Source organism: Mustela nivalis (genome assembly GCF_964662115.1).
Source record: "Mustela nivalis genome assembly, chromosome: 15".
Taxonomy (NCBI): Eukaryota; Metazoa; Chordata; class Mammalia; order Carnivora; family Mustelidae; genus Mustela; species Mustela nivalis.
The window spans coordinates 4,672,834-4,698,985 of record NC_139034.1 but is presented as its reverse complement, the minus strand read 5'-3'; the positions used below and the strand labels follow the sequence as shown (position 1 = coordinate 4,698,985).

Here is a 26,152-nt window from a genome sequence, read left to right as displayed (position 1 = left end):
TTAAGTAATCTTTCTTACCCAAGAGCAGATTAAAAGCAAAAAATTAGTAAGGTATGGTATTTTACTAAAGACTGGAATCTTGATAGCAGAGGAGGGGAAAAAAAAAAAAAAAAAGAAGTTGACTACCTAACAGAAGCAAAACTAACTGCAAGGAAATCCCGCAAAAAGGCCCCCAAACAAACAAGAAGGTGAGGAGGAATGGGATTTGTTTAATGGATGAGAGTCTCAGTTTGGGATGATGAAGTTCTGGAGATGGATGGTGGTGATGATTGTGATTGTACTTAATGGCACTGAACTGTACGCTTAAAATTAGTTAAAATGTTTAATTTTATATTTTATTTTATATTTTATCACAATTACCAAAAAAAAAAAAAGGTTAAAAAAAAGAATTCATCATTGAAACAGAGCCCCCAGCTAATAGAACCAATATTGTTAATCTTTTCTCTGGATTCTTTTGTTTTTCTTTTCTTTTCTCTGGAAGTTGCTACAAGTTTGCAGAACCCAAAACTCAGAACAACAACGAACCAGTAGATCTCTTTGGCGGACCCAGGGTCCTTGGTTTCAAGAAAAATGTGGTATTACATTTTGATAAATTTAAGTGCATTCAGTATATTCAAATTAGCAGGTAAGAAGTTCTTTATATGTAGTCTTGGGGGAAGAATATGGCTCCCGTTCTTGTGGAGTTTATAATCTAATCAAGGAAACAAAATATACAGGTATAAAACAAATTAAATCAGTGTAGCTCATCTTCTAGTTTTTTAGGGCTTTTAAGACTAGAGCCTACTTTTCAGGCATTAATGTATAAAAAGGATGATCCATAATGAGGTTTCTTGCACTGTAAGTTTGAGGGACAGTGCAGGAAGTTTGTCCTAGGGCGTATTCTTCAGGGGCCTCAGTGAGAGCTCGTGAAACATCCTGGCCTCACAACTGGAGGGGACTGGCCAGGGAGGATCCACAGCTTCTCTCTGCTCTGGCTGATGCTGGAGACACATCTTTGAGTCCCCTCTTCCTCACTGCGCAAAGCCCATTCCTCCTCCCTCAGACAAAGCATAAGGGAGTTATTTAATTTCTGTTTCCTTATTTATAAATGCATTCTAATCATGATTCTTGAGCTCTACGACTTCAAGCTTTGGAGTCAGATCATTCAAGGTTTGAATCCCAGCTCTTGGATCTTGGGGTTACTGGGGCTATCTGTGTTTTAGGGTCCAGAAAAATGGGGTTAATAACATGGCTGTCTAGAGCATTAAGAGAGAACACACAGATTTAGGGCAACAGCTGGTGTAGAGTAAGGACACAAACACACACATATATACACATACTATGTTAATTAATTTATACATTGTAACATTGCCACTGCTAGGCTTTGTGCTCAGCTGGACTTGTGTTCTCTCTTTTCTCCTCTTCTCAGCTGGAGAAGTTTGGATGTACTTATTTAGTTGATTATTTAATTAGATATAATTTTTGTTGTTAATTTTACCATTTAAAAGGATTAAGAACTATAAGGCAAAAATCACCCAGAAGGGTGAAATAGATGAAGGGGATTAAGAGTACACTTATCATGATGAGCACTGAGTAATATATATAATTGTTGAATTGCTATATTGTACACCTGAAACTAATGTAACACTGACGCTAACTATACTGGAATTGAAATTAAAAACTTAATTAAAAAATCAAGTACATAGGGACACTTGGGTGGCTCAGTAGGTTAAAGCCTCTGCCTTCAGCTCAGGTCATGATCTCAGGGTCCTGGAATCAAGCCCCACATAGGGCTCTCTGCTCAGCAGGGAGCCTGCTTCCACCTCTCTGCCTACTTGTGATCTCTGTCTGTCAAATAAATAAATAAAAATCTTAAAAAAATAATCAAGTACCTATAAAAAATAATAAAGAAATAAAACAAAAAAATCACCCAGAATGACTACATCTAGAAACTACAACTTTTAACATTTGGCTGCATACCTTTCCGGACTTAAAAAAAAAAAAAAAAAAAAAGATTTTATTTGTGAGGGAGAGCAGGGGAAAGGGCAGAGAGATAAGCAGACTCCCTGCTGAGTGTGGACCCAGAGGCAGGGCTTGATCCCATGACCCTGAAATCATGACCTGAGCCAAAGTCAGCTGCTTAACCAACTGAGCCACCCAGCTGCGCCCCCCATATGTATACTTTTGGAAAATTCTATATTATGTTATATATTTTTTGTATATATACTTTAAAATATAAACATAGATACTTATTTTATAAAATTGGATACCACTTGCTTTTTTTTGAACACATCTATAACACTGTCAGCTCCAGCAGGGGATAAATCATGTGGTTTTGCTCTCTATGGTATCCCCAGTGCCTGGTTTAGCCCATGACTCCTGGCAGTGCTCAAAAAATAAAAACAAAACAAAACAAAACAAAAAACCCTAAGGAATGAATGACTCCATATCAATTAACACATATCCAGAATAATAATAAACACGACCATTACTCATAATATTCTCCTGTATAGGTGTGTCAATTTGTCCAAGCAAGATTTTTAAAAATATTTTATTTATTTATTTGATAGAGAGAGAGCACGCATGTACAAGCAGGAGGAGTGGCAGGCAGAGGAAGAGGGAGAAGCAGGCTCCCTACTGAGCAGAAAGCCCAGTGTGGGACTCATCCCAGGACCCTGGGATCATGACCTGAGCTGAAGGCAGACATTTAGCTAAGACATCCAGGCACTCCTCCAAGCAAGCTTCTTTTTTTTTTTTTTTAATTTTTTTTTTAAGACTTTATTTATTTATTTGACAGAGAGATCACAAGTAGGCAGAGAGGCTGGCAGAGAGAGGAGGAAGCAGGCTCCCCGCTGAGCAGAGAGCCCGATGTGGGGCTTGATTCCGGGACCCTGAGATCATGACCTGAGCTGAAGGCAGAGGCTTAACCCACTGAGCCACCCAGGCTCCCCTCCAAGCAAACTTCTATTTAGAAATTTACTTATTTCCAATTTGTTTCAGATATAGATATTTGAAATTTTTATTTTTTTTAAAGATTTTATATATTTGACAGACAGAGATCACAAATAGGCAGAGAGGCAGGCAGAGAGAGAGAAAGAGAAAGAGAGAAGGAAGCAGGCTCCCTGCTGAGCAGAGAGCCCTATGCGGGGCTCAATCCCAGGACCCTGAGATCATGACCTGAGCCAAAGGCAGAGGCTTTCACCCACTGAGCCACCCAGGCGCCCTGATATTTGAAAACTTTAAAAAAGATTTATTTTTTAAAGACACAAAGAATAACACAGCACAAATGATTGAACCTAATCACCCGGAATCAACAAATTTTAAGATTTTGACAGTTTTGCATTACTTTTTAAAATAAAAGAAATAACATATTGGAGGTAAAGTGGAAGTCCTACTCTTCTGTCTATTTTCCCTCCTTCCTTCTACATAGGCAAGAGCCATCACGAATTTGGTGCATCTTTTTGCAGTCTCCATGTCTATACTTATAAAAGTATTGTTAGTATAGGTACTGTGGCATTTTATTTATGAATATGATATCATAGTATAAATATTGTTCTGCAACTGGCTTTTTTTCCACTCTACAATTTGAATTCTATCATCTATCGTATGAAAAGTATAGAACTAGTTCATTCACTTAGCTTTTTCATCACTTGAATATCTATCTTTTATTTTCCTACTATTCCCTATTGCTGGATATTTTAGGTTCTTCTTGATTTTTCACTATTGCAAACAATGCTTTAATGGTCAGTATAATTACAAAATTTTATTAGGAGTTTATACATAATTTTTAAGTCACTAAATTCCTTTTATTTGCAAGATTTCTTTGACAAAAAAAAAAGTTTTATTTAATTACGTTTACATCCTCGAATACAGCAAGGACAGGGCCTTTAAATACATACAAAAAAGTCCCTGCAGTCCTGGGGCTCGGGAGGAGAGAGTAAGGTCAATGTATGAGTGAAAATGTACACAGGTGAGTGCAAGAGGGACTCAATTACAGAACATCCACTGGGGACTTACACTGTGCAAGATGCCTGGGTAGAGCACAGGAGAAGACTGAAAAATGAAATTGAACTCTAACTGCACAATAGTTGGTTTAATTACCAGAGCTCAAAGAGGAGAGAAAACAGGAGGGCGATCTAGGAAGATTCCTTGCCAGAGCTAAGGACTGAAAGCCTGGGTAGGAATTAGAGGAAAGTGGACAGGATGGCAGACAAGGGACTGGGAAGGTTGTTAAAATGTCCAGAGATAATGACCTTCGTTACCATTTCTTTTCACATTAAAATTTAAGAACTTCACAAGAGTTTATTAGTTAAAAAGGAAATCGGGCTGGCTTTTAAAACAAATTAGCCCTCACCATCACCTGCCACAGATTGTAAGCCGTAGGAAGTATGATGTCAGGGAAGTCCAGAAGTAGATTAAGGATTTGGCTTCCAGGTTACTACTGTTTCTACTTAATTCAGGTTACTACTGTTTCTACTTAAATCTCTGCACAATCCCTGCATATGCCCTTGTATTGCACTCATAACCCACAAATGCAAATGCAAAACTCAGACTCTCACTTGTTGGTATACATTTCTATCTGGTTCTGCACATCATGAAACATTTCTCATAAAATATCCACAGCACTAGGGTTTGATTAAATTTAAACTAATTTTGGATATACAGTTTAACGTCCTTTACTTCTTTATTCCACGGACTAAGCTGTCTGCCCTCTTCTGCCTTTACTTTTAACAGCTGACACCTATTTGATTACTTGGTGGCTCCTTCAGGCCTGATAATTTACTTTCTTCACCAGGGCCGGTGTGAGATCCTTAAGAAAACAGTAGCTTTAACGACAGAGTTACCAACTTTTATACCAGAGCAGGACATGGGGCAATAACTGCAGCTGGGGGCGGGTGACAAAGTGGCAAAAAGGTCCGCAACACTCGGCGGGGAGGCCGCGGGCAGGTGGCGGCGGGCGCGGGCGGGCCGCGACCGGGAGGGAGGAAACGGCGGCGGGGCGGAGCGGGCCGGCCGCCGAGCAGCCAGGGCCGCAGGCGCCCCGCCCGGGCTGGTATGCGGCCGAGAGTGACGCGGGAGGCGGGGTCACGTGACGCCCGTGGAATGCCAACAATGTAGCGAATGTCCCACTTGGGTCTGCGCGCTGGAACCTCGGCGTGAGCGCCCCGGGAAGATGGAGCAGCCGCCGCCCGCGCCGCCGCCGCCCGGGGCTCCCCCGTACCCGTGGGGCCAGCAGCAGCTCCAGCCACTGGCGCCCGGTCCCCCGGCGCGCGAGGCCCGGGAGCCACGGACGAGGACGCCCCGGAGGGTGTAGACCGCGCCCCAGGAGGTGAAGGGGTAGGGGCGGGGGGCGTGTGGCCAGGGGCCAAGGCAGGGCGGCTGGAAGTTTCCGAGGGCCGGCGGGGCCCCGGGGGCTCCCCGCGCCCACCCTCGGGCCGCTGCGGGCCGCGGCTCCGGGAGGGGCGCCCGACACGGCGGGGCGGCCCGGCAGAGGGGCGGGGAGCGGGGCGGCCGAGGAAGTTTGTCCCGAGCGGAGCCCTGCGCCCTGCCCCCACGGCCCCCGCCCGGCCCGGGCCGGGAGCCGCCTCCGCTGGCGGCGCGTCGTCGCGGGCCGTCCGGAGTCCGCCGAGCCGGGGAAGTTGAGAGCGAGAGCCCGGCCGCCGGGGCTCCGCCGCTTTGTTGTGCGTCGGGCAGCCGCGGCCGGGCTTCTGGCGGGGTTGGAGCGGCCCGGCCGGGGACGGCGAGAGGGGCGTCCCGGGAGGCCGTCCGCGCCAGGGGCACCCAGCGTCCACGAGCTTTTACCCCGAGACCCGGCCGGGCGACGTGCCGGCTGGGGGCCAACAGCGTCCGGATCCAGCGCCCGCGGCACCGCCGTCCACCGAGGCCGTACGGTCGTCCGCCACGGGCCGTGCCGTCGTCCCCCCCGCAGGCCGCGGCGTCGTGCCCCCGCTGGTCTTGCGGTCGTCCGCCCCGCCCGCCCCCCACGGGCAGTGCAGCCAAGGGAGACCCCGGCGTTGCCAGGCCGGCGCCCGTTCCTAGCCCTCCAAGTTTGCCTCCCGGTCCTCGCGGGTCGCAGCCCGAGCTTCAGGGACACTTTCGCGGCCGTGAGAGCGACGGCCGTTGCATAACGCGCCTTTCCTGCGCCCTAATTTAGCCGAGTTTCTGGAGCATGTCTTTTCTGATGCAACCTCACGTGCAGTTAGTTCCCTTGCCGGACTCCGGAGATGCGAATTCTGAGTTAATTCGCGTCTTGCCGATCGTCTCTCCGCAAGCCTGCCTTCGGAACTTCGGGGAGAGCATCTCCCTCAGGGTGAAGTCTGGCTCGCGGGGTTGGGCGGGAGTGCAAGCCTGGAGCCAGCCTATCGTTTGTTGATTCCCCGGGAGCCCCAGGGGAGGGCGGGGAGGGTAGACCCCTAGAAGAAGGTGGAACTCACCTGAAGGGGGGGGGGCGCGGGTGTCCTAGGCTGCTGCCTGGACTTTCTGAGCCCTTCGAATGAGAAACTATTTTTTTGTTGTTGTTGCAATCATAGTCGTGAAAGTTTATTTGTAGTTTTATTTGTAGATTATGACAAAATCTTAAGAACTTTTACATTTTCACACGTATGTAGGATATAAGTGAGCGTGCTCTTAATAGTAATCTAGACTTAAAAATTGTTTAACGGTACTCTTATACATTTGGCTATACATCTGGCAGATGAAGATTCAGTGGCCAAACAGATCTCTTCCCAAAGTATTCGGCACATATGTTACATTTTTAAAGGAAAGTTGGCCCACATTTTACCAAGAAACTTAAGCTTACTGAAATTTGAACGGAAAGTCACAAAACGTGTGTTGTCTTTATACAGGTGTTCTGTTTAAATAAGAAGGTGAGGAGCCTTCCTTTAATAATGGAGAAAGCAACTCGTGGCTTATTTTTAGGAAATTTGTACTATGGTTAGTTGAATCTCAGCATAAATCCCTCCATGATGGGTCACCGTTTTTGAGTGCTTAATCAGGAGACTAAGCTGCCTTGTATCTTTTACTTTTTCCTTTAGCAGCTGTAGTAATAAGGTAGTAATAGAACAATCTTCCAAAATAAGAATGCAGAGACTGTTTAAAAAAGTCTGTTTTAAATTACAATTAACGAGATACTATGTTATTCAGTATCTTATAAAATTTGGTCTCATTATCTAGGTATATAGAACACTGTTTAATGAGTACACCAGCATTCCTTTGAAATAAAAATTGCCGAACATTTAATAAATCTCAAAATGTAAAGCTATTTAAAATGTATCTAAACAGAAGACCTCATGCAAAAGTATTAAGGAATTACTAAAATCATGGAATTTTAGAACTGCAAAGATTCAACTAGCCTCTCCGTCTAGTTGGAAATAGTTTTGACCTGAGTGTAAATTGGGACTGTACATATTTCTTTCCTTAGCAAATCACATGGTTGATGGGAGGGACTTTCCTTTGGTGGGAGGGGAATGTTTTTACAATAAGATGCCTTGTTATTTTAAATGCTGCGTTGTAAATAGCCAGCCCTAGGCTTCTAAATCCCACTGTGTGTTGGGGGGAGTTGGGGGGCAGGTGTTGAAGCTGATAAATTCACCATAAACACATAGGAAGGATTTGGGAAAGCTTTTGGAGGGGGAGGGTGTTCTGCTTTGTAGTAGGTAAACCAGACCAACACAGTTTTTGAAAAGCTGCTTTTATATTTTATTTCCTCATTATAATGTGAAACTTCTAAACAATATTCCCTACTGACTTTTAATTTTTTTATTTTTATTTATTTATTTTTAAAGGCTCTGATTCTTTTTTTTCTTTTTTTTTTAAGATTTTATTTATTTGACAGAGATCACAAGTAGGCAGAGAGGCAGGCACAGAGAGCGGGGGAAGCAGGCTTCCCGCTGAGCTGATGAGGGGCTCCATCCCAGGACCCTGAGATCATGACCTGAGCGGAAGGCAGAGGTTTTAACCCACTGAGCCACCCAGGCGCCCCCCACTCCCCGCCCCCACTGACTTTTAAAAAATGACTTGGAGAAATACAGAAGATAACTCAGTGCCTTTACTTTGTCTTAACTGTAAATCTGCTTTAAAAGGGAGCACAATATCCTGGTCAGCAGAATGAAGGGGTTGGGCTTGATAATCCCCAAAATGACTGACTTCTAGCTCAAAAAATTCTCTGAATCTCATTCTTTTTCTTCTTCTTTTTCTTTCTTTCTTTTTTTTTTTTTTTTTTACAAAAGCCTATTGTTTAGTAATTCATCTGGACAGAACTGGGCCTCGTGGCACAAGTTCGGAGGTCACAGTTCCCATTATGTGTTATGTGGATGCTGCTGTATGAGCCAGGGCTTTATTACACAGCACCTGTGAATGGCTCCTGGTGTTTGAAGGGAGCCCTCCTTGGGCCACCAGTTTCACTAAGTCAGCTGTTCTCTCAGTATTTTTAAAGCTAATGCTATTTGATCTATAGTTTCATTTCTGAAGTGTTAGTCAAACAAAGTAGTGTTGGAAATAAGGATAGTGGTTGTGATACTAAAATTAGGACAAATTTAACATTACTTAATGTTTACCGTTTACTATATGAAAACCTTATGTCGCTTACCATCTAGACCATGTCAACTTAATTGTGACAAACGGTTTCTTAAGTTAATTAAATAGTTTTTGCCTATGTACTAATCTTTAATATTCATAGGAATTTCTTGGAGGACAAGTGGAAAAAAATCTCATATTTTGTAGCTGTGGTTTATAGTTATTGTTAACTAATCTTTGCTCTTTTGTGGCACAGCATAGATCCTGTAACCTGTAAATTAGTAAGGATGGTAAAGATCTTATGAAGGTGAGCTGGCTCTTGACTGGGGTAGATCTCTGGAATATTGGCTTCCTTGCCTCCAAGCAGTTTTCCTGATCAGGAATGCTAAGAACCAGTGGGTTTCATTTCTAATTAATGTCATCCTACCTCAGAAGTCTCACTCTTATGTTTTCATTAAATGTACCCAGACAATACCTGCCCCCTCCCCAAAATTATCTGCCTATTCATTTTTCTCTTCTATGTTTGAGCCTTTTCACAGGAAGTTCCAGACTCTAAGAATAGCTTCACACTTCCTTCATCAAATCATAGCCTTTTGCCTTTCTAGTTTTGCTGAAACAATCCTTTCTCTAGTAGATTTTCTCTAGAATCTACATGTACTGGAATTCTTTGGACAGTCCCATTATCACCTGTGTCCGTAGCAGGGACTTTCAGATGGGATGGCTGTTCTGACTCCCTCACTGGTATGTGTCTGAAATTTGGAGGGAGAGGAAGCAACGCTTTCTTAAAGACTGAAAACCCACACTGGGGTATGGAGTTGAAGATAAGGAGACCCATCCCATACAGTTGCTTGCTGTTAGGAATGCTGCAAATAATGGGTAATAAATCTATCTCTAACCTGATCGTTCTGTGTGGTAATCTTGAGGGCGAACTTCTGTGGCTTCATTTTTTTATGCCATTGTTCATAATGCATTCATATGTATCCCCCAGATATCAGGTATAGAGCTAATAGAGAACGTGATGGTTTGTTTTTCCTCTAGATTGTAAACTTATTTAGAGATGAGACCCTGTTCTTCCTGGGTGAGACCTCATAATATCCAGCCAAGTATTTGCTTCCAAACCCACTGCAGCCTTGTGATTGCACTATTTATTGGAGAGTTTTCCTGGATCCCCAGAGGAATGGAAGCATTGCTTTCCTCAAAGACCCTCATTATGAGGGGGGAGCCCCTGTCGTGGTTCCTGGCCTGGACGGTACTGAAGAGGTCCCTCAGCATGGTAGTTTGTGTTTCTGACATTCAGCGTCTGGCTGGAAGTCTGACCTGTCTGCCTGACTTAGTTTCAACTTTGTTAGTTAATTATAGTAAGGATATGATTTAAATAATAACTGGAATTTTAGTTCCAAGAAATACAGTTTTTAAAAATGCCAGTATTTGTCATTAGTGTGGGTCTCAGGAGACATGGGTTTGGTTGATTCTGTGGTTGGGGCTTGATGTGTTTAGCATCCAGTGTGGGTTCATGAAGCACTGACAGAAATTAGAATGAAAGTTTGTGAACATCTGATAGCACCTTCTAGGATTGGAATTGGGTTTGAGAGGGCCAAATTAAGGGATGCTTCGAGTACTGCTCTCACATTTTTACATGAGCTACCTATTCTAAGTAGTCGTTTCAGTTCCAGGTTTGAAAATGAGGTGTTTCTGTTTTGTGAGTTGTATTATAGTTTTAAAATTCTGCTGTCTTATAGTTTCTTTTAAAGTATATTTTAATTGATTGATGATGCCAAATGAATTTCCAAAATTAGACTTACTTTGCTTGATACTCTCTTTTTTTAAAAATCCACAATCATGAGGCCTTAGGGTCATATTTAGAAAATTTTTGATGAGTACTCGCTTCGGCAGCACATATACTAAAATTGGAAAGAAAATTTTTGATGAAAGAACTTATTAAAATGATATAATGGTGTTTCAGAGTACTTCATTTCCAGCTGCAATTTTTGGTGAGTATTCTCATGAAAAATTATTTCTTAAGTTCATAATTTGGCCATGAAACCAACTGTCTTCAAACTAAAACCTAAAATACAACATCTCAAGCTGAGAAAATATCTTACATTCTTTGTGAGACTGAAGGAAAGTTTCATGCTTTCTAGATTGTTCAGGCAGGAACACAGTTTGCCCAGAGGTGCTATTTTACGCATTCGCTAACAGACACGGGGCAATGCCTGTGGTGGTCCCAGGACCAGCACTTTCTGTTCAGTGAGGGTGGGAGATGAGAAGAACATGAGAAGAGTGGGTGGTGACCTCCGACTCCCACCCCACGAAGGAGCTTCCCCAGCAGTGTGTTAATGGGGTGTCACGGAATCATTCTTTCGATTTCTCTGTATGTTTGAAAATTTTTATAATAAATTGTTGAGGGGGAAACAGAACGAAAAGAAGCTGAGCCAAATTCTGTTTAAGGGCTCATCCACCTGGTATTTCTTGGCTTCTGCGTCAATTCAGATATCAACACAGAAATGTCTGGTCTCACCTGTGCCGGCTGGCTTTATAGCTGGAATGTTTGTGGGACACATGAGTGCTTAAAACTCCCAAGAATCTCTGGACCGCTGCTCTTGGGAAGCTGCTGCCTGGTGTGTTTTGGCCTCCTGGCTGTTGGGTGGCTCATGCGTGGGAGGGCGTATGTGGCACCTGACAGGTTAGACTGCACTCTGTGCAGGGACTTTGCCCTCCTGCCAGCACCCTGTCCCAAGGTTCGGTCTCTGCACGTGTCACTATGTGTAGCAAGGGAACCAATGTTCAAATACCAGTTAGCTAAATGTGAATAGTTAGACGATTTTCCCCCATTTTTGTGTGAGTGTTAAATATACATAGTATTTATCATTTTAACCATTCATAAGTGTATAATTCAGCTGCCGTCATCGCCGTAATCTATACTCAGAGCTTTTTTATCATCCGAAAAAAAACTGTCCATACTAAATAGCTCCCCAGTCCCCTGGCCCGTGGTCGTCTCCATTCTACTTTGTCTCTCTCGAGTTGCATATTCTAGGCCCCTCATGGAAGCAGAATTGTGCAGTATTTGTCCCTCTATGTGGCTTACTTCACTTAGCATAACATTTTCAAGGTCCATCCATGTTGTAGCCTATGTCAAAGTTCCATTCCTTTTTCTGACTGAATAATCTACTGTGTTACGCAACTCTGTATAACAGTTACGTGTGAACATTACTGGGGAGCATTTCAGGTGGGCCCACATCTTACACTTCAGAGAAAGAGCACTGCTGTTTTGGAGTGCCTTCCGTGTGCTCAGCCTTGTGCCAGGCACTCTTCTCTCCCATCTTTAGCCCACTGGCAGGGTTTATCACCGGGGTTAGGATGGAGGGGACAGACCCAGAGTACTAGGTGACTTCATGTGTTCATTCAAGGCTCATTCTTGGGCCTTTGTGCGCTCTTGCCCCATAGACCCTGCAGTTGAAGTGGCTCAAGATGGAAGCAGGCACATCAGTCATTTGTTATACACTGTGACAGGGCTGTTAGGGGACATCAGGGTTTCTGAGGTTGGGTGGGCAGGGAGGTCCTTCTGCAGGGGGAGGTTTTCAGCTGAGAATTGTAAGAGGTATAAGTGAACCAGACTGGGAGTGGTATTTGTTCCTAGCAGAGAGAATAGTCGTGCTAAGTTTCAGAAGTAAGGAAGAATTTGTTGCTGTTAACTTGCCCTAGGTCATCCAGGTTGAACCTGATGCTGGCTAGTTGGGGAGGAGTCAGCTTCTTGAAGCTCAGGTCCTGCTCAGAATTGGCCAACTCAGGCCCGGCTGCAGCCACATGTTTGAAACATTAAGTCTAATCACTTAAGTTTTTTCTCTCTTCATGCTTTCTTTTTTTAAAAAGGAAGATACTTTAACTTTTCAGGCATTGCTATCAAGTAGTCATTTAAAGAGGAGTTATTCACCTACATTTCTACGTTCAGTTTGGTTCCTTTTCCACTAAACCAATCTGGACTTTGCCCTGGTCTTGTCTCTTGACTTGATTAAAAGCTGTTTTTTGGGGGCGCCTGGGTGGCTCAGTGGGTTAAGCCACTGCCTTTGGCTCAGGTTATGATCCCAGGGTCCTGGGATCGAGTCCCGCATCCGGCTCTCTGCTCAGCGGGGAGCCTGCTTCCTCCTCTCTCTCTCTCTCTCTCTGCCTGCCTCTCTGCCTACTTGTGATCTCTCTGTCAAATAAATAAATAAATTCTTAAAAAAAAAAAAAGCTGTTTTTTGTCTAACTGATTCTGAGTCCTGAATTTCTTAGTAATTCTGATAGTTGGGCAGTGTGTTGTGCATTACTGCTGAGAGTGATCTCACATGCAGTTTTACCTGTGATCTTCAGAGCAGCCCTGTCAAGTAGACAGAGAAAGGCTTGTTACCCAGCAGGAAATTGAAGCTCTGAGAGATGAAGTGCTTGCCCAGATAACATGGAGCTAAGTGCCAGAGCTGGGGGTGGAAGCCAGGTCTCTCACCTCCAGCTGCTTTTTCCTTTGCAGTGAAACAGCCATCTTTTGAATCTGTCTCCCCCAAACCTGTCCTCGCCTCCTGTTAAGTGCCCTTCTCCATCTCCACCAAGGCTTCTTTCTTGATACTCATAGTCCAAGTGGTTGTCCTGGCCCAGAGAATGGTACTACCATTGGCTTTGGTTCCTAAACCAGAAACTTGGCCTCCCCCCGCCTTTTAAAAAAATATTTTATTTATTTATTTGACAGAGAGAGAGAGATCACAAGTAGGCAGAGGCAGGCAGAGAGACAGAGAGGGGGAAGCAGGCTCCCTGCGGAGCAAAGAGCCTGTTGTGGGGCTCGATCCCAGGACGCTGGGATCATGACCTGAGCCGAAGGCAGAGGCTTTAACCCACTGAGCCACCCAGACGCCCCTTGGCCTCCCTTTTCAAACCAGTCCTCTAGTGAACATCATTGACCCTTATGTGTTCTACTTCTTAAGCTGTTGAATCACCCACTTCTTTCTGTTTTCCAGCTGCTATTCTATTTCGGATTCCCATAATTCTTTGAGTAGACTTTTATTGTCACGTTATCTGAGTAATTGATCTTCTTGTCTGTCTCCCATCTTAAGCTGTGAACTTTTTAAAGTCAGAGGCTGGTCATTATTTTCTACTTCTCTAAGATTTAGTAACAAGGCCACCTTGTATGGGTGTTCGAGCTGTGCACTGTTCAAGGGCCTTACGTGTAAAAGGATATACTTCACGTCATCTGAATGCTCACTTAAATAGGGCATGAGTAGCCAATGTGGAGACTCTGGGCCACTCACAGAATACCTGTGCAGTAGTAGAGAGTCACCTCTGTGCATAAAGCCACATGGCGTGCATGTTGTACACCCATTCCGAAGAACCCATTCCAAAGAGTACACACGATCACTCCTCTGTTACCTGCCTCAGAGGTCCAGTTCCCACCCTCCTTGTGATTCAGACTTTACCTGCCCCACTCCCTGGGGGGTGTATGTTGTGTGTGTGTGTGTGTGTGTGTGTGTGTGCACGCATGCACACATTGGTGTGATAGATTGTGACAGTGTGATAGATTGTGACATGTGGCATCAGTATGTTTCAGAGTGTGCCAGGCCACTGTCCACAGAGCTCTGGAAAGCTCCCCAGGGCAGGATTGCCTATGTTGTACAATAATATAGTAACAATTTACTTGAGGAAGGGGTACCTTTTTATAGTCCCACAAAGGTACCACATGAACCACTAGGGCTCTGCCAATAACTACACAGCACTACACTGGTAGAATCAGTGTCTCAGAGCCAACCACTCCCTCCTCAGCCCCTCATAGTTCTGGGGCCGGAGCCATGTGGGCTCCAGCAGCCATTCGGCAGCAGCACAATTTGCAAAAGCAAATTAGACTGGGAATAACCCAGATGTCCTTCAGTGGCAGAATGGATAAACAAGTACATTCATACAATGGAATATTACTCAGCCTTGAAGAATGGCAAACTCTTGCTACATATCACTGTATGAATAACCAGTGTCGACCAAAATAAGCTAGACATGAAGAGTACACCACGTTATTCCATGGATATAAAGTTCAAAAACCAGTCGGACTAATCCTTGGTGTTAGAAGTAGTGAAGGCAATTCCCCCTGGGGCATTGGTCTGTGGGGGGCCTGGACCTTCTGGATTGTAATGACACACTCCTTGATCTAGATAATATTTACAAGGGTGTGTTCTTTGGAAACATTCATTGATCTTATTATGATTTGTGCACCTTAAGAAATATATGTTCAACTTAAATGAAAACAGCCCTCCCCCTGACCTCCCCAAAAGACTGACTTCTTCTCCAGCTTTCAGCAACTTTGTGTTTTTACGATAAATTCCAGACAGCTTTCAAGCCTTGACCCACCGGGGCCTCTTTCACCTGTGTCTGGCTCCCCTTCTCTCTGCTGATGTGGCTGGGCAGAAGGGACACCCCCCGCATCTTGAATTGGGCATTCTCAAAGCTCTCTTTTCTTCAGTGTGGACTGTCTCTTGTGATCCTTGCCCTTCCTTAGCTGAGTGCAAAGCAGCTTTGTAGCTTCTCTTTAGTTTGCTAATATCACTTGACGGTAAAATGAGGCTTCTCTTCTGAGTCATGCCAGTTGGGAGGGATGTGAGCTCTCCACTCACCTACCTAACTGCTCCTTCTTGTGGCTGAGGAGAGCTAGGTAGGTAAGAGTGTAGCTAGGCAGAGCTACCTAGCTAGGCGAGTGTTCCGCTTGAGAGCTGGTGGCTCTCACTGATGTCTTTGAGGCTAAACTAAGCCCAGCGTGTCTGGCCAAGGTGTAACTAGCTCCTGAAACCCTCCCGCTTCCCTCCCTGGTACTGCTGCCCCTTACCCAGGCTTTCCTCACGCACCTGGTATGCTGCAGTTGTCCCTTGCGGTCCACCTTCCAGTTGGCTTCCAGACTCCTCTTTAAGGGCACTTTTGGCCATGTCACTCCTTAGCTTAACCGCAGACAATGACTTGCCACAATCTGCAAGGAGTCTAGACAATTAACATGGCCTCGAAGGTCCTGCTGGAACCCTGTACGACACCCACCCTTTCATCCCTCCTCCCTCCCGAACTCTCCTGGAAAGCGTTTGCCACCCAGATGTAAATGTGAGGGGTGGGGCCTGTCCCTCTGCTCCTTTGCATATGCCTTTCCCCTTGGCTGGAATTCTATTGTTCCTACACTTAGATTCAGTTATCTACTTGGGAGCTTTTTCTGTCTTTCTCCTTTATTCTCCCACTTGTTAGATGATTTTCCCTTCTCTTCTCGGGCATCTCTTTTCCTTTGAAGCTTTTATTTGGCTACCTCACCCTCCCCTTGCTGAAGTTTGGATTTTGCTTTTATTTGTACTAGCGGTGCCTGAGACTTAGTAGGCTTGTGATGAATGTTTGCAAGGTGGGTAGGTGGGTGATAGAGGTAGGGTGAGTACATTTTGATGCAAAGAAACTCTCCCTGATGATTTATTGTGAAGGTAGGATGACTTAATGTCTTTTGTATTTCACTTTTCAAAAAAAAGGGGGGGAGACCCTAGAGATTAGAAACAATTTGTGTAAATTCCCACAGGAAAAGATAGAACTCTTCTGCCTGTTCTCAGACATAGCGAGTCACTCAGGATCCTCCATACGTGCTTGGCAGCTCCTTGAGAATCTGTATTTTTGCTGGAATGGGAATTCATGGTTTTAGAAATTTAGGTATTTCAAAACAGATGCTTAGCCCACGAAGTCACTGAAAATGAGTGTGGTTGCAATATGCCCCATTTTACACCAATTAAGCAGAGCTCTGGGCTTCTGGCCCCCTGCCAATACTCTGGTCCAGGCCCCAGGGAAATCTCAGCAGTTCTTGGATCTAATTGTTCACTGTCTGTATAGTCTTAAAACAGTCATTTCGGTGACTTTACTGTGTTAGATGTTGTATATTAAAATAGGGATTTCATGTTGAAATATGTATTTAGTCTGCTTCTTTCTAAATAGAATCTTCCCTGTCATTGAGAACAATAGTTTGAACTTTTTAAGACCTTCCATCTTCCCACCTCTAAGAAAAGAATAGTAATTTTAATGTCATTTCTTCAAATTTACAGTCATATATGATTTGAAATATATCTATATAAGTAAATTCACATAGAGTTTTTAGAGTATGGCACATAGTGGATACTAGACAAATATTAGCAATCATTTTTCCTTCTACATGATGAAGCCTGTGAAGCAGATTTCCATTTTACAGTTCTGAAATTCCTTACTGAAACAGAAAGTCCAGATCATCCCCTTCGCCCTGTGGTTTTAAAAGACTGCTCTTTTTTTAATTGGTTTTTCTTTGTTCATTAAAATACAAAATGCATCTCCTTTACAGTTTGCTCATTGTTCTGTGGGTAAAAAGGAGTGAAATGAGTGAGGGCAGAAGAGGAGAGACAGGGAGAGAGAGGGGCCCCTGGAGCTTCAGGTGTGAGCCCAGAGGCATTGCCACAGGTCTGTGCTTTTGCCACCAGTGGGCATCTGTGCTCTGGTGATGACAGCTAATTACACAAATAATAACAAGTAGTAGAAAACATTGTTTACCAAAGAGTTCCAGGTGCTACTGAGCCTGTTCCATGCATGGTCTTACTCAGTTCACCATTGCTCTCTCACTAAATGGTGTCATCTGTTTCACCCAGGGAGGGTGAGGGAAGTTAAAGGACTTGTCCAAGGTCACCCAGTCACCAAATGAGCTAGATCCTGCTTCCAGGAGAGCTGGCTACTAAAGGCAGTATCGTGTTGGGCTCTATTTTGTTTTCTGAATGCAAGAACAACAGAGTAGTCAGTGAATTAGGCCTGGGGTAGGTGTAATTCACTATCAAAAAATGGCTTTGTTGTCCCTGTTTCTACATGTAGAAGTTTTTTCCATGCCAAAGTCGTAGGTGATCTATATGAATAACTTACTGAAACAGCCCCTCGTTAGTATGGTCGTAGTGTGCCCTGAGAAAGAAATCACCCATATGCTTTTACCAGTCCCCTTCATGTAAGTATCAGTTTCTACAATAAAGGTATTTAGGTCACAATGCTGATAAGAACTTGACCACTTTGTAAAAAAAACAAGGGAGTAGTTAGCTTCAGAATCTCATAGCATGTTGTGTTAGAATTGCTTTTAGTTGCAATATTAGGACACCTTTAATATGATAAGTTTTGTGGTATCTCCCAGGAGGTTTGGGAGGGCTTTCTAAGGAATAATTTCTTTCTTTCTTTCTTTTTTTTTTTTTAAGATTTTATTTGACAGACAGAGATCACAAGTAGGGCAGAGGCAGGCAAAGGGGTTGTGGGAGGGGGGGCGCGGGTGGAGCAGGCTCCCCTCTGAGCAGAGAGCCTGATGCCGGGCTCCATCCCAGGACCCTGAGATCATGACCTGAGCCGAAGGCAGAGGCTTAACTCACTGAGCCACCCAGCTGCCCCTCTAAGGAATAATTTCTAAAGATATGGAAGGACCACAGGTTTGGGTGGGAGAGTAGGTTAATGAAATCATGGAGATAAGAGACAAAGGTGTGGCTCATGAGTTGAGTTGTTGGTTATTAGGAACAAGCCAGAAATCCAAGAACTCATATAGAAAGTTTAACCCTACACACCCAAGCTGTGAATTTCAAAATGAAATTATATTATAGTGAATTATTTTAAATGAGCTATCAACTTTAATACTACTGTCTGCTCTGGCCTGCGTTAAATATTTCTAAGTCAGTACGAGCTTGTGGAGATTTACTTCATTGCAGATTACATATTACAGGAAGCATCCTGGCACAGCCCTAGATGTCATGTGTGCCAACCAAAGCTGAATACTTTTTTTAAAAAATCATTTTTGAGAGGTGATATGTTCTTTCTTAATCCTTCCAAGTGGAACAAGTGGAATTTTTTCAAGATCATTGTCTGTTTCTGAAAAGTATTGTTAACAGTATGTGAAAGCCACAAATGACTATGTTCTTTCAATTTTCTTTTTCAGATAGCGATGATCTTCAAAATGAAGACTCTGGAAAATTTTAGGTTCTCTATAGGAACTACAGAAGTTGAAGGAAAGAAGATTTTCAAAAGGAAATTGTTTTGAAAGTATGTTTACAACTAACTGATACTGTTGACAGTTGGCTTTTTTTTTTTTTTTAAATAATAAAACACTTTAAGAAAATTGTATTTATGGTAAAAGGAAACTGGACTAACAATGAGGCCAAAGACTTTTCCTGCCACAACTTATTCTGGAAATAGCCGCCAGCGACTGCAGGAGATTCGAGAGGGCTTAAAGCAGCCGTCCAAGTCTTCCACTCAGGGGCTGCCTGTGGGACCAAACAGTGATGCTTCCCTGGCCACCAAAGTCGTGGGGGGCAAGGATGCTGCCAGGCAACAGCAGCAGATGAGAGCTACCCCAAAGTTTGGACCTTATCAGAAAGCTTTGAGAGAAATCAGATACTCCCTGTTGCCTTTTGCTAATGAATCCAGCACTTCCGCAGCAGCAGAAGTAAACCGGCAGATGCTGCAGGAACTGGTGAACGCGGGATGTGACCAGGTGAGTGTAACCTCCCCAGGCTCCTGCCCTGGCATTTAACAGTAAGTAGTCCCGCATGCAATGTGCAGGGGAGACAGCCAAGGATCCTGTGCTTGCACTTGAAGGCTCTGAATTGCTTCCGAAGAGAAGTGTTTCTGGGTCAAAACCAGAGGCCCTTCTGGTGTGCCATTGCATTTTTTTCCATCTTCTCCCCAGAATGGTCTTTTTGGCTACTTTTCCTTAACAGTCAAAATCTAGACATTTCCGAACTCTACTGAAATTGTACCATGTGTCTTTTCTGTTTTGTCCTTGTGAAGTTGAGAAGGGCTATCACACTTAGCCCTTTCTTTGTGGTTTATTTGGGCTTATTCTGAGCTGTGATGGGGAAGATAGTGGCTTCCCTTGTTTTTAGTTTGTGCATTTGTTTAACTTAGTTAAGGGAAAGGTTGATTAACATGATTTGGCTCTTAGACTCTTTTTTCTTCTATTTTGAAAAACAGTATGTATACTGTTATAGGAGACATAACTATGTTAAGGAAATGATCAAGCAACGTAATCTGACTTCTCAATTGCTTTCAAGATAAGGGACACATTAATGGAGGTGACAATGATAATATATAAATACACAACTTTTCGCTATACATTTGTGATGCTGTGGGGACTCACATAGCCATGTAAAACCCAGGTTGAGGGGTTGAACCATTAAAATGGAACTGGTGTCCAACCACATAAAAATGAATTTAGTAAAATCTAACTGGTAAAAATGTAATTGTCTTACAAAAGGGCTTTGAAAGCTAATGCTGTGTTACCATCTGTCATCTTAAAAGTCTCAGTTGCATGAAAATGGAATTAAGCTAGGTATTTTTGTTCCTTGGAAAATTAGTAAGATTTCATGCTCAAAGCACATCAGGATGGCTTGAGCACTTGTAGTTTCTTAGGAAGAATCTAATTACCTACTCCTGGCCTCACAGTCACAGGAAAAGGCTAACAATACCCTCTTTTATTTTCAAAAGCTATCTCAACCTTCTTGTTGTAGTTGATTACCATAGAATTTAACTAGAGAATTTATATTTCTCAGATGATATGTTTGTGAAACTAATCGTGCTATTTTGCAGGGCACTGCCTTGACACTTTGGGATATACTGGGATTAACTTGTGTGAAGCAAGCATTGTTGTGTTGAGAGTTGCTTTTCTAAAGCATAGGATCATGAATAATGTGGTGCAGAGTGTTTTAGCAGTGGAAGCTGACAGCAGAGGCATGACCTTTCTCATTGTGAAAATATGAAGTTAAATACGCTGCCAAGTGCTATCCCTTGACAAACAGAACTTGATGGTTTTGAAAGTAGGAAGGAGCAGTCTGGGGGAAATACTAGAGTAAGATTGCAGAGACTTGAAAACCAACAGCAAAGCCTAAAATCTTCTATAAATCACTTGCAAACAAAAGAGGTAATCAGAGCAGGGTGTTCTTTGCAGTTGTGTTTCAGCTGTGATAAAAAGAAACAAGTGAAGCAAATAATCCAAAATACAGGTGGGATCTCATTATAGTGAAATCCATTAGTGATAATTACAGTGCAAGAAATAATGAAGCTGGTGCTGTATCCAAGAGAGTAAAATACAAATACAGTAAAATTAAGGATCATGACACCAGTGAAGTTCCCATCAACATTTAATTTATGTTAATTGATAGCAGGAAGGACTTCATTTGTCATACCTAATGCTCCTGAAGTGATTCAGTCGCTTTGGTGTATAGTGTTACTTTATAAAGCAAAAACCTCTGCCTTCAGCCTGACCCTCCAGTTTGGGTCTGTATACAGGGTGCATTTGCTTTCAGAGAATCCTGGTCAGAACGTCATTATGAGAACCTGAATAATTGGAGTGGAAATGATTAATCAGTAGTACCTCTAGAGTTGTGTGGGTCTTCAATAAAGCAGATTATCAGATCCAGTGTAATAGGTACAGAGTACCTAGTGTTGCAGCTTTTCAGTTTCCTTTGTCTCCTCCTCTATTGCCTTTTAATTTAGCTTCAGTTTTATTCTCTTGTACTTTGTCATTTTTTTTAAAATATTTTATTTATTTATTTGACAGAGAGATCACAAGTAGGCAGAGAAGCAGGCAGAGAGTGGAGAAGCAGATGCGGGGCTCAATCCCAGGACCCCGAGATCATGACCTGGGCCGAAGGCAGAGGCTTTAACCCACTGAGCCACGAAGGCAACCCACACTTTGTCATTCTTAACCCTAATATTAATCAGAATAGTAGTAAACTCCATGTTTTCTCAAGGTCTTACCAGTGATACACACTTTTGTATGCCCTATTTTATCCATTGCATATACATGTTTATACATTTTTTCCCCACTTTATTTGACTTGAGGCTTACTGAAAATATTTACTTGAATGTTTATGAGTGCTTTCTTTTAAACTTTTTATTAGAATAAAATTTACATAAGAGGATGCCTGGGCGGGTCAGTTGGTAGAGTGACTGCCTTCGGCTCAGGTCACGATCCTGGAGTCCCAGTATTGAGTCCTGCATCCAGCTCCCTGATCTGCAGGGAGTCTGCTTCTCCCTCTGACCCTCCTCCTCTCTCAGGCTCTCTCTCTCTCTCAAATAATAAATAAATCTAAATAAAATAAAATTTCCATAAGAATAGTATATGATAGGATCCTAAGTGGATAGCTCAGTGAACTTCACCCAGTGAATCACACCCATGTAACTAGGATGGATGGGTGTATTTTTTTTTTAAGATTTTATTTATTTGACAGAGATGACAAGTAGGCAGAGAGACAGGCAGAGAGAGGAAGGAATTAGGCTCCCTGCTGAGTAGAGAGCACAAAGTGGGGCTTGATCTCAGGACCCTGGGATCACGACCTAAGCCAAAGGCAGAGGCTTAACCCACTGAGCCACACAGGCTATTTTTTATTATTTTTAAAAATTTTTAAAATTATTTTTTATTTATATTATTTTATTTTTATTTATTTTTTTCAAAGATTTTATTGATTTATTTGTCAGAGAGATAGAGAGTTCAGGCAGGCAGAGTAGCAGGCAGAGGCAGAGGGAGAAGCAGGCTCCCCACAGAGCAAGGAGCCTGATACGGGACTCGATCCCAAGATGCTGGGATCATGACCTGAGCTGAAGGCAGTCGCTTAACCGACTGAGCCACCCAGGCATCCCTTATTATTTTTTTAAATTTAAGTAATCTATACCCAACGTGGGGCTTGAACTTAACACTCTTGACTTCAGGAGTTGCATGCCCTGCCAACTGAGCCAGCCAGGCACCCCGGGTGTGTGTGTATATGTGTGTGTGTGTGTGTGTGTGTGTATGTTAAGATTTACTTATTTATTTTTAGACAGCGTGTGCATGAGAGAGAGCACAGAAGGGAGGGGCAAATGTCGAGGGAGAGAATCTCCAGCGGACTCCCCACTGAGCGTGAAGCCAACTCAGGCCTCAGTCTCACAATCATGACCTGAGCTGAAACCAAGAGTATGACACTCACCTGACTGAGCCAGCCAGGTGCTCCAGCCCCCACCGGGGTATATTACTATATTTTTAATGTAAATTTCTAGGAAAAGTAAAAGACTGAGTATTTTCTGTGTAGTGATATAGTGTAAGTGTCAAATGATGCAGCATCTAAAATATTTTCACATATATTTTACTAAAGACTTAACGAAAATTTCTACAGGAAAAAAAAGGCCAGTGGATGAATAATCCTTATGGAAGGAGCTATTCTTTAAACACAGATTAAAGGACTTGAAAGGATAAGTGTTTTGGTTATGAGTGTCATACTTTTTATCATTTGGATACTCTTCATACTGACATAGGTAATGATTTAAAGTTAGCTTTTACTTTATCTTATAAAACTTAGTTTCACTTTTTCTCTTAGTGGTTTCAAGTGATCATATTACCAGGTTTTCCCTCTTTTTCTTCCTGACAAAGTTTTAAAAACTACTAATTAGGGGTGCGTGGGTGGCTTTTTTGGTTAAGTGTTTGCTTTGGTTCAGGTCATAATCTCAGATTCCTGGGGTCAATTCCTACATTGGGCTCCCTGCTCAGCAGGGAATCTGCTTCTTTCTTTCCTGCTCTCCCTGCTCTGCTCTCTCTCTCTGCCAAATAAATAAATAAACATGCTAAAAAAAACCCCATTAATTTGATTTTGCGATGACATTGTCTGCTTCTTGAAAGCATATGACTTGAGTCCTCTCACTGAATTGCATTGGGTTAACAGGTGTAAGGGTGCTGTTGGGACAGGCTCACCATACTTGGGACTTCTCAGGGTGCAGGGATGGCTGGCTGGCATAGGGGTCTAGAGATGACAAGGGTCCTATTCAGCAGCACCTCCTGTAGTCTTCAGAATAGCTAAGCATTTTATCACTTTGTGCCTCTTAGAGGCCGACTTAGGTGAGAACTGCCTTTCAGATGTGAATACTGAGAAATGTTTTTTGCTTCTCTTGAGGAATTAGCATGTGCTGTTTCTCTTTGGACAACCCATATCCTGACCTTCATGAGGCTCCCTCATTGATCTGCTGTGAGAGGTGCCAAATCTGTGGCAGCTTTAAGACTTCTTAGGGCTCTGGCCTGTCATAGCTACATTCTTTCTGTCCTGTATTAGCATAATTTACCTAATCCTGACTTAATCCAATTTTTCCTCACCTTATTGTGAATGTTTAAACGACTTAAATCATTATTGGAGTGAAGGTAGGAAGAAATGTAAACAAACAAATTGATTTATTACACCAAATTTGGCCTAAGGAAAAGCTGATGGTCAGGATGTATATTCAGAGACATGCTTCCTGAGAATAATGGTCAGAACAACAAATAAATTTCAGGTAGTCTGGTTAATGGGAAAGGGAGTGAATTTCTTGGCATTCTCAAATCAAAAAGTACAGAAAAATCAAGTTTCTCAATCCATCTTACAAGTTATTCTTCAATCCAGGTCCTTTTGCCAAAGGAAATATAGCACTGCAGAGAGGTGAGGCCTGCTGAGGCCTGTGAATCTCACAGAGGAAGGACAGACCCTGGTGTTGGCAGCAACCTCTTTTGCCAAGTACTGTTCGAATAAGCACTTGCACCCGTAGCCTCATTATTGAAACTACACAGAAAGCATTTGAGATGGATTCCAGCCCTTACCTGAGTATTGCAGAGGAAACTATGGCTTGGGTGGTCAGGCAGGTGACTCAAGCTCTCCTCTGCACGCCCCTTCCCCCAACCCCCAGGTCTTCAGTGAGGGTTAGACCTACTTGTTACACATACTTGAGAGGAAAGACTTCAGTGCTCCCTTAATGGGCCATACAGACCTCTGTCTTTAACTTGCATCGTGTGGGTTGCTGGCCAGTTTCTGTGTTTGCTGATGTACACCCCGTCCTGGTGGGATTTTCTTCTCTGCGAGTTTGTCCTCTCCTTTCCCTCATGTCCTCTCGCTTGCATGGGCAGGTGGCACTTGCATGGGCAGGTGGCACAGGCCCCCTCGCCACAGGCCCTGCCTGGTCCTTTCCAGGGGTGTCCCACCCACTCCTCCCCTGTGCACCTGTCCCAGATGCATGGCACGGTCTCCTCCTGCTTGCATCTCTGCTTCATTTGTTCAGGGGGCTTCTTCAAACATTATTCTGTTGGCTGGCAGTGTCAGCATCCATCTTCCCTGGCGTGGATTTGGGCACATGTTATGGTTCAACTCCTTCTTTCTTACTGCAGGGTCTTGATTCTTACACCTGGATTTGAACTGTTCCTGTTCAGCCTTCCATTGTTCCGTATGTCTAGGGCACTGGACGCTTGAGGCCAGCCGTGTGTGGACAGGTGGTCGTGCTGTCATCACACTTGCCCTGTGGCACTCAGGCCTCCAGGTGCTATGTCCACAGTGTGTCCAGGTGTGTCCTCATGAGCGCAGGGTCCTGGGTGTGGCTCACCTGCTGTGTGCACAGTGGGGATTGCACACCCGCTGTGCGTGCCCCTGGAAAACTTTGCCCAGGCGGTTCCCTGCACTGGCCAACATACATGCCATTGCTGATTTATCAGACTTTAGGAGAGAGACAGCACAAAGCCTCTTTGTATGTTTAGCTCAAGCAGTTGGCATCATCAGAAAAGCCCTAGACAGTGACCTAGAGAAATGTTAACCCTGAAGTGCTTTTCCTTTAACCTGGTGTCAGGATCCTGCCTCAGGATTCATTCTCTGGAATACAGGTAGTTTGCTAATGAAAAAATGTAGAAAAGGTTAGATAACCAGTACATTTCCTCCTCCTCCCTTATTCTGGAAAGGGAATGACTTTTCAGTATTACCGAACACTGGGTATTGCCCTGAAATATTCATAAGAGGAGAAGGAAAAAAGAAACACTTAAGTTTAGGAATGCCAGTAATGTAACAGGAAACTGTATTACAATGGCTTTTGGGTGTAGCAGTTCCTTGTCTACCCCTGCCCCCCCACCTTTTTTTTTTTTTTTTAGCTTTTCAAATTAAATCTGGCCTTGCCAAAAGATAAAATGTATACTTTGTTAAAGTAGTATATTTAAAATTAATTTGAAAAGACACAGTCACATCATACCTTTGTGTCATACCCTCCCCCCACCCTGCGGCTCCCTTCTAGTTATCAAAGGAATATGTGTTCATTGTGTAAGTTTGCAAAATTTAGAAACATATAAAAAAATAAAAATTGCCTATAATTCTGTCAGCTCAAATGAGACCACTCTGAACTTCTAGTATAAAAGTGGCCAGATTTTTTTCTAATTAAAGGAAATTAAGGAAAGTGAGGAGAGCTGGGCCAGGTAACAGGTAGAAAAGGCAGAATATGGGGTATGATCCCACCTCTTCCTTTATAAAAAAATATACATGTATAATATGGCCCTTCTCACTCTCCTTATCTAGCATCAAGACCAATCCGTTCTCTTCCAGTGCACCTCTGAGTCCTGGTCCCCCCACCCACCAAGCCTCTGCCTTTGCTCACTGACATTGCCCTTCCTCCTGGCTCCTCTCCTGTGTTCCCTGCATAGAACATTCTGAGTGATCATTCTAAAAAGGAGAAGATCCTGTGATTTCCTTCTGGAAACCTTTCCACTGCACTTGGATGAAGCTCCTGACCTGAAGGCGAGGCCCATCCCGCAGCCTCAGGTGGCACCCCTTTTCCGGCAGTTGGTGCTCTGGCTCTACCTTCTTTACTGCCTTTCCTCTTCTCAGCACTGGCCCTTTCTTGCCTGGATAAT

The 26,152-nt window shown here is 43.4% G+C and overlaps 1 protein-coding gene across 2 annotated transcripts in view; it reads left to right on the top strand.

Annotated features, from left to right (window-relative positions):
- The first annotated feature begins 4,968 nt into the window (after nucleotides 1-4,968).
- LATS2 (large tumor suppressor kinase 2) overlaps nucleotides 4,969-26,152 on the top strand; it is a 74,335-nt gene continuing 53,151 nt past the window's right edge. The window contains exons 1-2 of one of the 2 annotated variants that reach the window (XM_082701675.1): nucleotides 4,969-5,308; nucleotides 18,437-18,991. In XM_082701675.1, the coding sequence (XP_082557801.1) occupies nucleotides 18,650-18,991 (342 nt within the window). In that variant the 5' untranslated portion in view covers nucleotides 4,969-5,308; nucleotides 18,437-18,649. Of the gene's footprint in view, nucleotides 5,309-5,526; nucleotides 6,290-18,436; nucleotides 18,992-26,152 lie in introns of those variants that run through there. The other variant, XM_082701676.1, reaches the window with a different exon arrangement.